The sequence below is a fragment of the Cervus elaphus genome, chromosome 20 (genome assembly GCF_910594005.1).
Source record: "Cervus elaphus chromosome 20, mCerEla1.1, whole genome shotgun sequence".
Lineage (NCBI taxonomy): Eukaryota > Metazoa > Chordata > Mammalia > Artiodactyla > Cervidae > Cervus > Cervus elaphus.
In genome coordinates this window covers 129871570-129889081 of record NC_057834.1, presented here as the reverse complement: position 1 = coordinate 129889081, position 17512 = coordinate 129871570, and the positions used below count along the sequence as shown (strand labels likewise).

The following is a 17512-nucleotide window of genomic DNA, read 5'->3' as shown; positions in this document are numbered from 1 at the left end:
CTGTCTCTTTGGTAGCTTGTCTTCTCTGTCTACCAGTGAGCCCTTCTCTTTTCTTTTCTCTTCTGTGTTGGTATCACAGTTGCTTCTGGGTACCTTTATCCAAACTTTGGGGGCAGTCTGTCTTCTCTTTGCTTACCTCTAATGCTATTTTTTTTTTATACAATGTTAAGAGGTATTCCCTGTTCGCCACCCATTCTTCTCAATTTAATTCTAACATTTCTTCTTAAGTCTTTCTTGTATAGATTATTGGATGAGACTTTTTGTGATGGTACTGTCAAAAAAAAAACCTTCATTTGTCCCCATTCACAAAATAGAAGTTTTTTGGGGCCCTGATCTTAGTTTAACCTTTTCAGCTTCTTATTGTACATGTCTTTGCTACATATACCAGAAAGAGCACTTGTTCTGGAATTAGATAGAGCTGGATTTTAATCCTGACTATGCCAGTTTACTGTCTTAGTCAGGTTACCTAACCTTTCTCAGCCTCATTAATTAATAATATAAAAGCATCTAACACAATGCCTGTGACCTAGTAGATGCTCTCTAAATGTGCATTCCTTATGTGCTTTCCAGTCTCTGGTTTTGTTTAACATCATTTGCCTTTGCCTGGAATCTCTAAATACTTTTTTTGTTTTATTTGCTCTTAGTAGTATCTGTATATTTCCAGTAGGGCAGCATTTTGGTTAGGTTTCATACTGGATAATGCCACCTGTCAAGGAGTAATCCCAATTTCCTCACATGCAAATCATCATCTGTCATTGGTCTCAATGTGATACAGATTAACAGCAAAATAGAAGCAAGCAAGCACAACTTCCAATGCCTGGAAATCAGAAGCTCTTAATTATTTAGTCTTTTTTTCCTCCCAAGCAGGTATTTATTGAGAGCCTACCATGTATTGGCCATTTCTTGGTGCTAGGACTTCAGCAGCAAGACAAAGTTGTGCCCTGAGGAGTTTACATTGCAGTCGAGGAGCAAGACAAGAAGTGCTATGAAGAAAGGGTAAAGGTGTAAAGAAAGTAAAGAAAGGATAAGGTGATATAGAAAGAGATGGACTGTGATTTTAAGTTAGACTATCTACTCTTTTAATGCCCCACCTTGCCCTTAAAATTCTCTCTATCCTTTGAATTCTAATTTAAATATACTTATTCCTGGAAGCTTTCTCTTGTCATCCTACCTAGAAGATTAACTGGTCTCTTTCTGGATTCATCTAGAAATTGCATCAGGTTGCTGATCAGTTAATTGTTCTGAGCATGGAGTGGATCTGATTCTGCTCAAAATCTTCTTCCATCTGTACATACATACCCAAGGTAGAGCCTTCCACTGACATATGATACTCAGTACTTATCAAAGTTGGTTGATCTCCAATCCACATCTCTCTTGGGCCTTAAATTGATGTCCCTTGGTTAGAAAATAAGGATGCTTTTTTGGAGAATTGCCTTGAATAATTAGCCATGTTTCTGATTCCCTCCATAAAGGGAGAATCCAGTATTTTTGGTCTCCCTGTGTAGTGCAGTGTGGCATGCTTGGAGAAGTGAGGTGTTACTCAGAGAGTTTTCCCTACCCTGGGCTCAGTCGTCTTATACCTCTCTCCAGCTTGATACCTTGATTATGACCTTGGGTTTCTTTCACTTACATGTTCTTTTTTGATTATACCACTTAGGTAATGCGGGCATTTGACTAGGAATTAAGCCTGCACATAGGAGGAGCAGTCAGATTCTTCGAAAGATCCTTCACCGTCCTTCCTGGGAGGCCAAGTGATAGTCAAGACAAGGTCCACATGCATTATAGTTGCCCCAAAAGTATAAAAAGACACTGTCACATTTGTAGTTATAATCTGCTAACATGCCTCATCCTGTCCTTAGTATTTTTAACTCCTTCCTCTCCACTAAATTGATATAATTTTTTAATGTAATTTTTTTTATTGAAGTATAATATACATATAAAGATCTTTTGTGGTTAATTCAGTGGATTCTCACAGAGTGTCACAGCAGGGGTACCTAGTTCTGATAGTAGAACATTAACCACAATCCCAGGCTTCTGATTACTACAACTTCCCATCAGTGATAACCACTGTTATTTTGGCTTCTAGCACCATAGATTAGTTTTGACTGTCTTTGAACTTTATATGAATGGAGTCATATATCATGTACGTTTTTATGTGTCTGTCTTCTTTCACTCAACATTTTTAGATTCGTCTGTGTTTAGTTTGTTATAGTTTTTCCATTATATGATTTTAACACAATTTACATGTGTTTATCCATTCTACTGTTAATGGACATAATTGGGTTGTTTCAGGCTTTTACTGTTATAAATAATGCTTCAGTGAACGTTGTTGTACGTGTCCTTTGGATATGTGTGCCCATTTCTATTGGGTGTGTAACTAGGAGGGATTTTAAGTGTACAGATGTATACTTCCATCAGCAGCAAATGGAGTTCTAGTTACCTACATCCTTATCAAACTTGGTGTTGTCACTTGCATTTTAGCCACTTTTATGGGTGTTTGTTAATACTGCATTGTGCTTTTTTATTTCTCTGGTGATTGATGAGGTTGAGTATCTTTTTATATTTTTATTGGCTGTTTCACTAGCCTCTTTTGACAGGTGCCTGCTCAAGTCTTTCTCTTTTTTTTATTGGCTTAGATGTTCTTTATAGTTCCTTTATTAAATATTGTGTATACTACACATATCTGTAGCTTGCCTTTTTACTTTCTTAATGGGTTCTTTTGTTGAACAGAAATGTAAAATTTTAATGTAGTCCTGTTTGTCAATATTTTTCCTTTATGGCTAGTACTTTCTGAGTCCTGTTGAAGAAATTGTAAGGTCACGAAGATACTAGTCTGTTTTCTTTTAAATGTTTTTTTTAACCTTTCACATTTAGAACTAGCTTGTGTTTGCCAGAAACAGCTGTTGCTTTCTCTGTCCCTTGGCAGTGGTTCCTCTTTTGGTGCAAAGCCTAGAATCGCAGCCTCTTGCTCACATCTAGAATCAGCAAATGTACCCAGGGCAAAGCAGATGCAGCAGATGGCTCACCTCTGTGACTCTGAGATTCTCTTCCTCTCTGGAGTGTTAGCTCTTCCACTTCTTTTGTCTTAGCACCTCTCTACTGCCTTCAGAAAGATTATTTATGAATTTTTTCATAAATTCCTGAATGGTTTCCCTGAATGTTCTCAACACACACTAGTTTCCTTCTGACCATATCTCTTGGAGATAAAAATGATCCCTTAGCTTTTTAAACAGTCTCGAATTTCTCCCATTGAAAATATATCCTACTGTTTATTGATCCCATGTTTCCTCCATGGTATTTATATTACCGAAAACAGTTTTTGCCTCTATCCATTTATTTTTGCCTTGCTGTCACAAAATTCTGGTCCTCATTTTACCTCTTAGCAGCATTTGACTTGGTTGAACACTTGCTCTTTCTTGAAACACTCTTTCTTCCCTGGCATTCATGCTGCAACACTGTCTTGATCTTCCTCCTAGATGTCTGGATTTTTGTCCTTTGCAGATTCATCTTCTTCCTGTTCTGCAAGTATTGTGAGCTCCTCAAGAATCGAGTTTAAGCCCTCTTCTTTCACTCGGTTCTCTTCCTTGTTGATCTCAAGATCATATCTTCAATTACTACCTGTACCTAAATATGTCATATTTTACATCTCTATTTCAGACTACTCTTGAACTTACAATTGCTGTACTCAGTTGCCTGATTGATATCCTCACTGGGATGACCAAAAAGCACTTGAAACTCAAAATGTTTCAAAAAGAACTTCAGATCTGTCTGTTCTGTTACAAAAGTCTAGAAACTCATAAGTTATCCATAAAAATTACTTTCCCTTACATAGTCTCTTGAATCTGTTTCTCTCCATTCTGACAACTGCCTTCCTAACCTACCCTCATTTCCTTCCTAGGTCGGTCTAATCACCACTTTGTTTCTCTCACATGGCAGTTCCTTTGCTCTCCTTTATAGCTGGTTTGACCTTTCAGTTTCTTCAGTTTATGTTTCTGTCCCCTATTGGAGTGCATTTTGCTTGCTCTTCCGTTGGCCTGGAATGCACTGTTCCATGTTCTCTCTCCCTTGTAAGTTCTTTTCTACCTTTAAATTTCAGTTCAGTGAAGAATCCTCTCCTGGCTAGGTTATTACACTATATCATATGCTCTCTGCGTCATAGCTCTGTGAAGTGTCCTGTTGTAGCATTTATCATTGTTATGCTTTTTAAAATTAGTCACTAGATAGTAAGCACTATAAGAGTAGGGACCCTATGTGTTTCTGGTCACCATTGTGTTCCCTAGTACCTTGTATACTTCCTGGAATCAAGTAGACGTTTAATAAATATTTGCTGAATGCACTAATCAATTCTTTCCCTGCTCATAGCTGAAGTGAAACGTGTTGGAGATACTCTCTTGGGAATGGCTACACAGTGTGTGCAAGTGAAGAACGTGGTCAAGACCTCACCTCAGACTCTGTCTAACCTTTGCCTGAAGATCAATGTCAAACTTGGTGGCATTAACAACATCCTAGTCCCACACCAGCGGTATGAACTCTATTGCTTACTTGCCCTTGTCAAGCAAGGTAATATACTGGAGATTGATGAAAAGATAGGACACTGTCCAGGCAGAGTGAGTCACAAGGGAGAGGGGACCAAAGTGGGTGCTAGATGGTGCCAGGGAAAGAAGACCCAACTCCTCACCATTTGTTTTCTCTTCCTTGTTTAGCTCTGCAGTCTTTCAGCAACCAGTGATATTCCTGGGAGCAGATGTTACACACCCACCAGCAGGGGATGGGAAAAAACCTTCTATCACAGCAGTGAGTGATACTTTCCAACTTCCCCGTAAGGTTCTCTTCTGAGTCCCCAAGACTACACCTGATTTCCTTCCCTCAACTCTGTTGCTTGACCCTTCACAAGATCTTTTTATTTCAGCTGATCATCCCCGTTAACCAGTCCCTTGGTTTTTTAATAAAGCTAACTCTGTATGGTATCTTCTTTTCAGAGAGAGCAGTGAGAGAGTAGACTGGGGCCAGAGACTTGGTTATGTCTCCATCACTTTTGTTCTGTGTTTGAATTTCCCTCTTTCTCTCTGTGCCCACTTTTGGGATGTGGGAAGGACCATATCTCTTCTCTGAAACCCCTTTTAAGTGAATTACTTAGTTACTTTTACTCTTTGCTGTCTGTACCCCTGACCCATCTGACAGATAGATTAGATAGCTCTCTAATCCCTCTCCTGACATCTCTGCTCCCTGTTTCTCAGGGCTTCTCAGTTGACTAATGGGACCAGGCCTTCTTTCTCATTTGTTTTTTTGAACCTTCATGTTTCTCTAGGCAGACTGGGCCTATCTCAGTAAATGTGGGGAAACCCTATACTATGCTTGTCTTTATTTTCCTTGTGGCCATCCATCCTAGTCTCTGGCCACTGTCCCCTTAGAAAATAATGTTATTCCTAACCAACCACAAGAACACTCTTCACTGTAGTTCCTGGGGTAGATTAGCATTTGAAGAAAAGATTAGCTTGTCTTTTGGATGAGGTCACTCTTTGAGCTAATATTGCCGGACCATCACATGCCCCTCTGCAAGGGGTGGGAAAATTAAATTTAGCAAGTACCTACTGTGGGTGAGGTCCCGGGCATGATGACTTAACGTGTGCCACACCAGTACTGCAAGCAGGTGGTACTCTTATCGCCATTTGAGAAGAGGAACAAGAAGATCAGGTGGGTTAAATGACTTCCATGTGTGTGATAGAACAGAGGTTGAAACCAGGGCTATTGAATCCAAAAAACCTTCTCATTTAATTTCGTAGTTTTTTTTTTTTTCACTAAGAAGTCTTTCCCCAAACCCAGAACTAACAGTGTTGGGAGGGTGGAGGTTTGGGGAGCTGATCCTGCCTCTTTGATTATCAGGTGGTAGGCAGCATGGATGCCCACCCCAGCCGTTACTGTGCTACGGTGCGGGTGCAGCGACCTCGGCAGGAGATCATTGAAGACTTATCCTACATGGTACGTGAGCTGCTCATCCAGTTCTACAAGTCCACCCGCTTCAAGCCTACCCGCATCATCTTCTACCGAGATGGGGTTCCTGAAGGCCAGCTCCCCCAGGTAGGGCCCACAATAGGTCAAGAAAACCTTCTCATTGAGGCCATAGGGCCTAATGGTAGCAGAGAGTACTGCTCCCTTTCTTAAGCTGTTGACACTGGGAGATGCTTCTACTTATGGAGGTTTGCTAAATGGAATAGGCCTGGAAGCAGAGATCCCAACTGAGAAGCGGTGTGTACAGTCATTGATAAACCTTTCTTCTTGTAATAAAAGACCCTTGGTGCCTGTTTACTAGTTAGTTCATGTTGAAGACTGATTCTTTAGACCAGTGGTTCTCCAGCTTTGGGCTTCCCTGGTGGCTCAGCTAGTAAAGAATCCACCTGCAACGTGGAGACCTGGGTTTGATCCCTGGGTTGGGAGGATCCCCTTGAGAAAGGAATGGCCACCCACTCCAGTATTCTGGCCTGGAGAATTCCATGGACTGTGTAATCCATGGTGTTGCAAAGAGTCGGACACGACTGAGCGACTTTCACTTCACTGTCCAGCTTTAGCATCCATCAGAATCTTTTGAAGGGCTTATTAAAGCAGTTTGCAGAGCTCCACTCTTAAAATTTCTGCTTCAGTGATTCTAGGATGGGGCATTAAAATTTGTAGCTCTCATAGGTTCTTAGTGATTCTGCTGATCTGGTGGCCACACTGCCATTGACCTTTACAGTGTTCTTTTTATTCTATCTCCCTGCTAAGCCTTCATAGTTTATTGTTTAGACTAATATAGTGAACTGATCTCCTTTTCTGCCATTTAATAAAAAGTAATATAACTACCATTTATTGGGTATCTCTTATGTGTCATGAACTGTGCTAACCACTTTGTATGTGCTCTATTCAGTGCTTACAAGAATCCTATGAAGTAATTATTATTCCACCTAATAGATGATGAAACTGAGGCTTGAAAATGTTAAATGATTTCTTCAGTGTCATCCAAGCTAATGAGCATTGGAGCTAGGATTCAGACAAGTTGGTCAGATTCCAGAGTTAATGCTCTTAACTATTATGCTCAATTTCCTCCGAGTCATACAATGTTTCCTAAAGTACCAGATAAATTTATAACATGTATCTGTTCAGAGATGTCCTGTGGCTTCACGTAGCCTTGGGTTAAAATTCATACTGCTTATGCAAAGCAATCAGCAGTCATTAAGCCCCTATTAGGTTTTTTATGCTTCCACTTAATTGTTTTCCTCTTCACAACAGTTTTGTGAGGTTGATCTTATTAGTAACTTTAGTAAATGTGGAGAAAATGAGACTTAAAGGGGTTAAATAACTTGTTCAAAGTAATAAAATTATGTAAAGCTTGAGTTTAAACTTAGTTCTAATTGATTATAAATTCTATTTACTTCTACCATATAGTTTTTACTCCCCATATCTGACATCCAAGGCCACAAGGCAACTGCTGCCTATGGTTTTCCACCTGTGGCTTCTTTGGCTAGTCTGTTTTCTTATGATACTGCTTTTTTATAGAACTGAATTTATCTGCTCGCTCTACAGCCATTCCTGAACCCTGTGTTTGCTCTCTTGTGGCGGTCCCAACCCTGTCTGCTCCCGTGGGGAACGCCCATTTTCCTCCTGATCCTAAAATTGTCCTTCCTTTGGACATTGTGATTTTTCTGTGAACCTTGATTCTGTGTCTTGATGTTAGGTCTCACTGTGCATGGGAACCAGGTGAGTGCTCTCTGCTGACACTAAGCCTCCCAGCTCGGTTTTATAGGAGCGCATCAGGTGAATTGTCTACAGGCATACCTCATTTAGTGCACTTCACTTTATTGTGCTTCACGGATACTGTATTTTTTACAAATTGAAGGTTTGTGGCAACCCTGTGTCTAGCAAGTCTGATTCGGCATCATTTTTCCAAGAGCATTTGCTATTACTTCATGTCTCTGTGTTACATTTTGGTAATTGTTGCAATATTTCAGTCTTTTCATTGTTATATTTGTTATGGTGATCTGTGGTCAGTGATCTTTGATGTTACTGCTATGACTCTCTTAAGGCTCAGGTGATGGTTAGTATTTTTTAGCCATAAAGTATTTTTTAAATTAAGGTATGTACATTGTTTCATTTTTTTTTAAAGACATAATGCTGCTGCACACTTAATACACTACAGTATAGTATAAACATAACTTTTGTATGCATTGGGAAACCAGAAAATTTGTGTGACTTACTTTATTGTAGTGGTCTGGTCGGGTGTCAGCTTATCAAGGGAGGCTGAACAAAAAGCCGTATTACAAGTGGCAAACCCTTAGTTCAGAAAGATGTATGAACTCAAGAGGAGCTGTGTGTCTCTTTGTCTCCCTCCTCACCCTGTGCCTAGATCCTCCACTATGAGCTGCTGGCCATTCGTGATGCCTGCATCAAACTGGAAAAGGACTACCAGCCCGGAATCACTTATATTGTGGTGCAGAAACGCCATCACACCCGTCTTTTTTGTGCTGACAAGAATGAGCGAGTGAGTGAGGGATTGAGGAAGTCACTGTACCCTTATCTTGTCTCCCTTCTTTTAGTATGAAAGAAGCTGCTGAAATGAAATCTGGGGATTTAGTCCTTGGCCTGTCCATTGCCCCTGGCACCTTTCTTCCCCCTAACTCTTGTGGTCCTTCCTCTGCTGCTTCGTTTCCTTTGTTTCCCGCTTCTCCCCTCCTTCCCTTCTTCCCTTATACTTGATCTCCCTCCTCCCAGCTCCCTGGCCTATAGACCCCATATATAGACCAGCTCCCAGAGATGGGAAAGGGAACTTCCGTTTATTGAACTTCTGTGTGCCAGACACTGTGCACGGCCTCTTCCTCACAGCAGCCCTGTGAGGTGGGTACTGTTATTACCTCCAGTTTAACCTCAGAAAGGTTAAATCACACAGCTAAGATCACACCGCTAGTAAACGGTGAAAGCAGCACTTAAACACAGGTTTGTGTGACTTTAGAAGCCTGTTATGTCAAGGCCCAGGACTCTCTCTGGGAACAGCAACTTCTCCTTTATTTTTGGGATTCTGATGGAGTCAGGTTAGAATTGAGTCGGGGCCCTAGTTAGGGCCAGGCAGGTCTTGGGATCTTGGTTGTCTTTGTTTCTATACAGATTGGGAAGAGTGGTAACATCCCAGCTGGGACCACTGTGGACACCAACATCACCCACCCATTTGAGTTTGACTTCTATCTGTGCAGCCACGCAGGCATCCAGGTAGCTGGGCTATGTCCTGGGGTATCAAGTGGGTCAAAGATAGTTAATCATTCCCATTACCTCTAGAATATATCATTCATCACTGAGTGGCATTCAAATCAGGATTGTTCTCTTAATAAGCCCTTTGTGCACTTGAACATAAGTGTACTTCCAACATCTTAGTCAGGTTGCCCATACAATGGGTGCTTTATGACAAAGGTGGCTTTGTGTCTGCCTTTTCATGGGTGGGCCTTCCAGCCCAGCCATACTCATAATGGTAATCCTGTTCCTTATTGTCAGCCATCCCGTCTGCTCAACCTGGGGCCCCTCACCTTCCTATCTTCCCAGGGCACCAGCCGACCATCCCATTACTATGTCCTTTGGGATGACAACCGTTTCACAGCGGATGAGCTCCAGATCTTGACGTACCAGCTGTGCCACACTTATGTACGATGCACACGCTCCGTCTCAATTCCAGCACCTGCCTACTATGCCCGCTTGGTGGCTTTCCGGGCACGATACCACCTAGTGGACAAAGAGCATGACAGGTGAGGCCTGGGATCAGGCTGGCTTCCTTTTTGCTTCAGCCTCTGGTACCAGACCCTCTCAACTTTCTGTGGGTAGAAGGAAACAAGGATTGTCCAATTTGGTGTCCTGGGGCTTGTCAGCCCAAATCTGGGTTGGGATTTTCTCTTAACTGGTATGGGAATTGGCACCCTAGGGGTGGGGGAAGGGTTAGTGACAGCTCAGTTCACCAGGAAGGACTTCTTTCATTTTTCCTTTTCAGTGGAGAGGGGAGCCACATATCGGGGCAGAGCAATGGGCGGGACCCCCAGGCCCTGGCCAAAGCCGTGCAGGTTCACCAGGATACTCTGCGCACCATGTACTTCGCTTGAAGGCAGAACGCTGTTACCTCACTGGATAGAAGAAAGCTTTCCAAGCCCCAAGAGCTGTGCCGCCCAAATCCAGAGGAAGCAGGGAGGAGGGAGGTGGGGGTAGGGAGGAATGCAGAAGGCCCTGTTTTCCTTCTGCAGAGGGGGCAAAAGGGTGGGGAACAGGGCCAGTAAGCCAGACCACCAGCCAGAAATCTCTGATATTCACCTCATGCCCTCAACCCCTCACCCCATCTTGTCACACCTGGCCCTGAACCCACTGGACCAAGAGAGGCAGCAGCGGTGCCCACCATATACACAGGTGTCTCGTGTGACTCACAGTGCTAAAGACTCATGCCTGACAGCTTGGTAAGGTCGGCTCTGCAGCCCTGCGGACAAAAGCTGGTAGGTTTGGGTTTGATACTTTAGACGGAAAAGTGAGGGGCTTGAGAAAGTGGGTGGGAGGAGGGCAGGATTTTTTAGGAGCCTTAATCAGAAAAGGTCTAGATTTGTTTAAGAAGAAAAACGAAATCAGATGCAGATCAATATTTTAGGATACTAGATGTTTTAATGGGTTGAGAATCCAGCTTGTAGGAAGATTTTTAATGCTAATGATTTTGGTTGCCCCTCCCCCAGCTGCCACTCCCCTTTCCCTTATTCCTCTTTCTCTACCTTTTCTACCCCACCTTACACCTGACAGACATCCAGCCCCTAGTAAGACTTAAGGCACTATGGCACTTAGCTCTGAAGTGACACGACCCTGTCTTCCTTCCGCCTGCTGGTGGGTAACCAGTGCCTTCCCTGTAATGGTAATGCTGCAGAACTGCAACCTTTTGTACCTTTTGGGGGGTGGGGGCGGGGTGGGGGTGGGAGAGGAGGTAGGTTGGGATGAAATACCCCGTACCCAACACGCCTCCAGCCAGAGCGCCAGCTATTTTGCATTTGAAGGAATTGACTTCCATATTCATTGAGCTTTTAAAAAGATCATGACCTCAAGATGGTTAAAATCCATTGACATTTGCACTTTCAGACATGACAAGTCTAGGAGCTGCTGAGATGACTGGCCCCTGGCCTTTCCACTTATGTCTCCTTTCTTCTTGTCCCCGCTTTCTCCCCACCTGCCTGGGTCTGGAGTTAACTTTCATAGCATTTCTCACTCTTGGCTTCTTTTCCCTGATGGTCAAGCCTCTTTATGTTTCAACTTTTTTTAACTGGGGTGTCTTACAACAGATGATCTTTAGGTCTAAAATAAGGGGGGGAAAAGCAAAAACTAAATGTTATTTTTATACCATAACCTGAGTCTATTGCCAAAATCTGGAAATAAATCCCTCCCATGCCCAGTGAGTTTACATCCCAGAAACATTGAGCCGTCAAAGGAACTAGTACCTGACTTGTTCTTTGGCCTGCTTGGCGTGGCTCTGCAGGGTGTGGTTATCTCCACAAGTGGGGTTCAGGCTCCACCCTTGTGCAAATGATACCTTTCTCTTGCTGCAGGCATATCCCTGCTGCACTGCCCTGCACTCCTTCCTGCAAGTGCATCTTTCCTTCCTCTGGACTATCCTCTGGTACTTGGCTTATCCCAGATTTCAGCGTGTCCTGTGGATAGGCTGGGGGATTTTGCTGCTCCCTATTGCTTCTGTTTACACAAATGACTTTTTCCTGATTTCCCATTAGGGCATGTGAGTGGATGGCATGGGCTTTTTTTTCTTTTTTCTTTTCCTGTCTTCCTGGGTAGAGATGGGGTTTGGCTGTCTTGCAGAACTGGAAAAGTAGGGGGTTCTAGCTTGGGGCCTGTTGGCCTTGAAGCAAGGCTTCCTCTTTCCTCGACTGTTCCTTTTTTCCTGTCCCACTGCTTGGGATGAGGAGTTGCAGCTTCAGTGTGGAAATGCCTCTTTTTGAGGAGCCTGGGCTTGGGTTTACCCCAATCTGGTGATGAAGCCATGACTATTTAGACCTAGCTCAGGCTCAAGGCCAGCCAGCGGAAGGCCGGTCTGAATATGGGCCTATGCAGTAGAGCTACCATTTCCCCTCCCCAGCAGCCCTTGTACAGACCCAGATTTGCTATGCAAAACAGTCTATCCCAGGTTCTGTTCTGGTTGGCTACTTTGTTCAGCAACTTCACAAAACGTAGCACAAACATTGATTATGGAGAAGGCATCAGGACTGTTGAGTAACTCTTCCTTTACTTCTTTCCTACTGGCTACAGTATGGGGTGCCCTGTGGGCACAGCCCAGCTGAAAACAGAATGGAGGGCTCTGGGAGGAGGCAGCTCACTGGAGAGCCTACATTCCTTACACAAGTGCCTAAGAGAGTGATGCCAACACTCCCATCTGCCCTGTCCATCGCCTTCATATATTGTCTACTTCGTGTTTAGTCACCCTTTGGGGAGGGGAGCTCTCTTGGGACAGTGGGCTCTGAGTGTTCTCTTCTCGGGTGTGTTTTGGGGCTGGGATCAGGGCAGTATTCCTGGAAGGTCCAGTCATTCACCAGCATTTGCAAATGTCCATTGAGAGCTGGTGGAAGCCACCTACTCTCAGCAACAAGTTTGTGTTCTCTCCTTTTTCTCTCTTTGCCTCACTCTCTAGTTGGGTCTTGAGCTGAGGCTTGGCATTTTTTAGCCCTTAGGCATTTACATGCCATTTAATAAATAAACGAAACAGCTTGGGCAGTGGCAAGAACATGACATCTTGCTGTGATTTTCTTTCTTTCTTTCTATCTTTGAGACTTGAAAAACACCCTTAACCTTGAGGATTCTTCTTCGAAAGGTGGTGCATGCAGATTGAGAAGTGGTGTTGGCAATAAGCTTGGCTTTCTTTGATTTGGTTAAAGTGGTGCTTCTTACCTAGGCTCAGAGGAAGTGCTGGGGAGACCCCAGCCTCATCCTCTTAGACAAGTCTCCTGGTCCCTTTGTTCTACTCTTTTGCCTTCCTTTTCCTCCTCTCTCTTTCCCTGGACTCGTTTTATTTTTTTCTGTTCATTCAGCTTGCTTGCTGGCCAGCGTGCCTGTCTGCCTATGTGATGATGAATTCTCTGCATGGCTACAATGATCCCACTGTTAGCTGGCAAGGTCAGGCTTAGCTCCTTGGCTGCAGAAGACCAAGAATCTGCTTCCCAAGCCTAGTGATATCCTTCCTGGGTTGGACTGCCCTCAAACTTTATGTGAAGGTGTAGCAGAAGGCCTGCCCATCTGGCATGAAATCAGGAAGGCTTCTGGCAACTTCCACATCTGTCCACTCTTTGGAGGTGGTTTCTCTTATTGCTTTTTCTAGATCTGGTTTCATTTCTCTGTACCTGGGGCTTCCCTTTTCTGAGGATGTCCTAGCATTGACCTTTTTGGCTATCCAGGGTTGAAGGGTTAGGGGATAGACATGGGGGAAGGAGGAATGGGAAGAGAATGGTGAGAATTTGGCTAAAACATGGGAAAGGAGAGCCCTGCTCACTGATCACTTTTCCAGTCCAGCCTGACTCATTGGGGCCGAGGTGCTACTGCTGGCCTCTGGGGATAAGCATGAGGCTGTTGTTGCTGGGAACTTAGGCTGAAATTAATGTTGAAAAAGAAGGTAACTAAAAGTGTGAAACCTCCCTAAAAAGCTCCTGGTTCCCATCTACTCAGTAGCTCCTCTATAGCCTCCTCTTTGACTAAGCAGTGATGTTTTTGGATAGTTTTCTTTTTCTTGTCCAGAATTCTGTAAATGAGGCCGGCAAGATGGGCAGCCAAGGGGACACAATTATTTCTCAGCTGACCCATAGAATATCTGCACGGCTAGTGGGACAGTGTTTTAGACTTGGCATTATGTGTAACAAAGAAAGGTGAATGGTCCTTCCCCCTTCAGGGTAGAAAGTCATCTCAAACTGACTAAGATGCAGTTTTGGAAACTACATCAGGGGGAAGTTATTTTTATTTATATTTGCTGGGCCACGGCCAATCCTGGATGGTAGCTGGAATGCCTTCCTTCTTAAAGTCTGATCATGGCAGGGTTATGCAGGGCACTCTTTCCTCTTTGGCCTTCTAAGCCGATCAGGGAGAAGGGATTCTCTGGTTTTCTCTTCTCTCCCATTTATTAGGACTTGCCTTCTCCCTGGGCAGGGAGAGAGGCTAGGATGGTGCTCTCCCCTCACTCTACTCCTACTGACTTAGAACCTCTGGCTGCTGTTCGGGAGCCCAGGAAAGGTGGTGGAGGCAGTGGGCTCAGAACAACAACAACATCAACAAAAAACAAAACAGAAAAAGGTGAGGAAAGGCAGATTTCCTTCTTTAAAAAGGAAAATAGGAAACCCTCCAAGGATTGTGCAAATAAAGACAATGTGTCAAATGCACTGACTCCCCTGGTGTATTAGCAATAAGGAAAAATGAAATGACTTTCCTGTGCACACAGTCCAACCTGATTGGTGTATGATGTTGCACTTAGCAGCCATCTGGTGGGCATGTGTGACTACTCTGGGTTTCACTTTAGTTTCTAAACTTTTTATCCCTCTCAAGTCCAGCATGGATGGGGAAATGTCCCTGGAGCCCCACAGCTGTGTACTTGTTTGCATTTGTTTCCCTATGAGACTTGTGTTTGTGTCCTGCTTTGAGCTGTACCTTGTCCAGTCCATTGTAAAATTATCCCAGCAGCTGTAATGTACAGTTTCTTCTGAAGCAAGCAACAGCAGCAGCACAATTCTGTGTTTTATAAAGACAACAGTGGCTTCTATTTCTAAAGTGCGGTCTCTTTCTCTCTTTTTTTTTTTTCCTTAGCAAAGCAAACTGTTGGGATTAATTGTATCGCTGATAGATTTTACATTAGAATAATAGATTGTGAGAAGAGCAGAATCATCACTTTCTAAAGGAGTAAAGTGGGTAAAACAAATTCCAGAGTGTTGAAACTGCCAATTATATGTAATCATTTCACAGGGTTTCCATTTATTCTTCATTCAGCAAACATGTAAAGCACTGTGTCTAGCAGTTTTGTTGGGGAGTAAGCAGGCACAATTCAAAAATGAGGAAAACAGTGTTTCTCTCCTTAAGGAGCTTAAAAAGTTTGGCTGGGGATATGAGTAGCCAAGTGGTTCTTTGGTACCATTTAGACAGATTATGAGGACTGCAAAGAAGGCTATAAGGCTGTGTAGCAATGAAGATAGAAAGGAAAGAGCAAATAGGAGAGACACTCAGGAAGTAAAATTAATAGGACTCAATGAATGATGGAATGGGAAGAAAGAAGTAGAGGCTAATAGCCACTTTGCTTGAGCAAGTGAGTATGCTGGGACATTCCTCTAAGCCAAGATTGGGGGAAAGGGAGACCGGAGAAGGAAGGTGGTGAATTTTGTGAAGAAAGACCGTTAGCCTTTTATAGACTGAGTTTTATAGACTGAGTTTTGAGGTTCCCAGGTTTCCAGTAAACATTTATATTTTGGTGCTCAGGGAAGACTCCAAAACTGTAGTTACAGATATGAGATTCATAATCATAGAGATGGTGGTTAAAGCCAGAGGAATGAACAGGATGGCTTAGGAAAGAGTAGGGCAAGAGGAACCTAGTGTACGACTCTGGGAAATAAGAGATCAGGAAATAGAACCTAAGATGACTGTCAGGTCACTCAGAATAGTGAGGAGAGTGGAACAGGATTCAACAACGACATGATTCACAGCAGGAAAACTGCTCCGGTGACGGGGAGGGTATTCTACTTATTTTACCATCCTTCACTCCATCTTCTCTGGGATCTTGTAACTATATGGTCATTCTCCAGTTTTTCTTGAAAATGAGCATTGGAAAACCTAACTTAAATCAGGCTAAGACCAAGACTTCCAAGTTGTTCACAACCACCACCACCACTACCTCCACCTCCAGCTTCCTCCTATCCTCAGGAGATACTTGTAAAACAATAAAATAAACAAACCTAATTTTGTTCCTATCCAGTGTCCTAGATCGTATTCCAGTGCACTTGGTAGCACTTAGCAGCTTGCTCTATTTTCTCTTATGACTTGTTTTCCCCAGAGCCTGTGAACTCCTAGCCGCAGAAACTACTAATTTTTTTTCCTCTCAGGGCCATAGTGTATATCAGGAGGGGTCAGTATTTATGACTAGGATTGAAATGAGCTAGAAATCTGTGGTTCTTGAGTACAGAGGGGAGACTCGAGAAGTGATACTGAGTCTGCAGGATGGATTCAGCATTCCTGAATCTTCAGGTAAGCAGAAACTTTGAACCAGATTGTCATCACCGTTTCTCACTCACTCCAGCCTTGAGGGTCTGTGATTTTGTGCCTTAAGTTCTTGGTGCAGTTATCAAGCATGTAAGTTCAGCATTCCTCCCTGGTACTCCTAGAACATTGATTATTTCTGTGTACTGGGAGAAGATGGCACAGGGAAGGATTCTGGCACAGGGCCCAGTGAGAAATTTCAGTGGCAGCTAGCATGTGCAAAAGCGGGCCTTGCATTCCTCTGGAGGCCAAGTGTTGTGGACGTCAAATTGCAGTGCTAACCTGTGACCCCTGCCAGATTCTCTTGGAAGCAAGCCAGCCAAACCCATGCTGCTTTTCTGCAGCATGGAGTAGTGAGGTTGGTTGGAGTTGAAGAGCAAATTGGAACATGTAGGAAATTTTTCCCAGTTGAAACAAGACTTAAACTTAAGGCGGTTAATGAAGTAGAAAGTGTTTAGCAGAGCAAATGGGGAGATGATCACTATACCACATTTTGACCATAAATTTCATTGCCATAAATGATTGGTGTTAAAAAAAAGTTTCAGGATTTGGCTGATGCTTGCTGCTCAGGTGTTGCTAAGCACCCGTGGATATCCCTTTCCAGGAGTGGTTGAGCAGCCTTCCCTCTGTTCTTTCAGTTGGCAGAATATACTGTAGCACTTTTTTGTCACTACAGTCAAGTGCCTTTAAGATAGAAAGATGTTGTATATTCGTTGGGTATCACTTGGCTTAACAGACCCCAGAATCACGGAGTAGGTTTGGCAGCTGAAGGAAAGGGTTTTATAGGGCAAAAAGAAGAATATTTTCAAGTTCTGAGCTTGGGGCATCCTCAGACTACTGGCTATACTGCTTGAATGTGAAGTAGCTTTGAATTGGAAAATCAGCTCTGTTTTTGATCCTAGCTTTCAAGGTATTTATTCTTTTGGCTATAAGCTGAGGAAACCTCACAGGCTTAGAAGGTACACAGAGCATGACAGAATCACTCTTAAAGCAGCAATGTAAAGAAGCTGGAAAAGTGGACTTGCTGAGGATGAGGTGCATTTCGAAGCTCTCCATTTAAGTATCATAACTACCTTCCCAGGATACCAGATCAAGACTTTTAGGCTACCGTGGCTTACCCTGCAGGAACCCACTGTCCTCTTACTCTGGAATGTAGCAGCCTCACCACTATCCTCTTGGCAGTGTCTTTTTGGGACAAAGAAATTTTGAGGAACCTTTCTAGGAACCTTCCTCACCTTCTATAGGCAAGGAA

At 43.3% G+C, this 17512-nt stretch overlaps 1 protein-coding gene across 3 annotated transcripts in view; it reads left to right on the top strand.

Annotated features, from left to right (window-relative positions):
* Nucleotides 1–14779, top strand: part of AGO1 (argonaute RISC component 1) — a 34365-nt gene extending 19586 nt beyond the window's left edge. For all 3 annotated transcript variants that reach the window (XM_043876983.1, XM_043876982.1, XM_043876984.1), the window contains 7 exons: nt 4363–4522; nt 4704–4794; nt 5884–6078; nt 8378–8512; nt 9133–9234; nt 9562–9761; nt 10001–14779. In XM_043876983.1, coding sequence (XP_043732918.1) covers nt 4363–4522; nt 4704–4794; nt 5884–6078; nt 8378–8512; nt 9133–9234; nt 9562–9761; nt 10001–10109 — 992 coding nt within the window. In that variant the 3' untranslated portion in view covers nt 10110–14779. The remainder of the gene's footprint in view (nt 1–4362; nt 4523–4703; nt 4795–5883; nt 6079–8377; nt 8513–9132; nt 9235–9561; nt 9762–10000) is intronic.
* The last annotated feature ends 2733 nt before the right edge of the window (nt 14780–17512 follow it).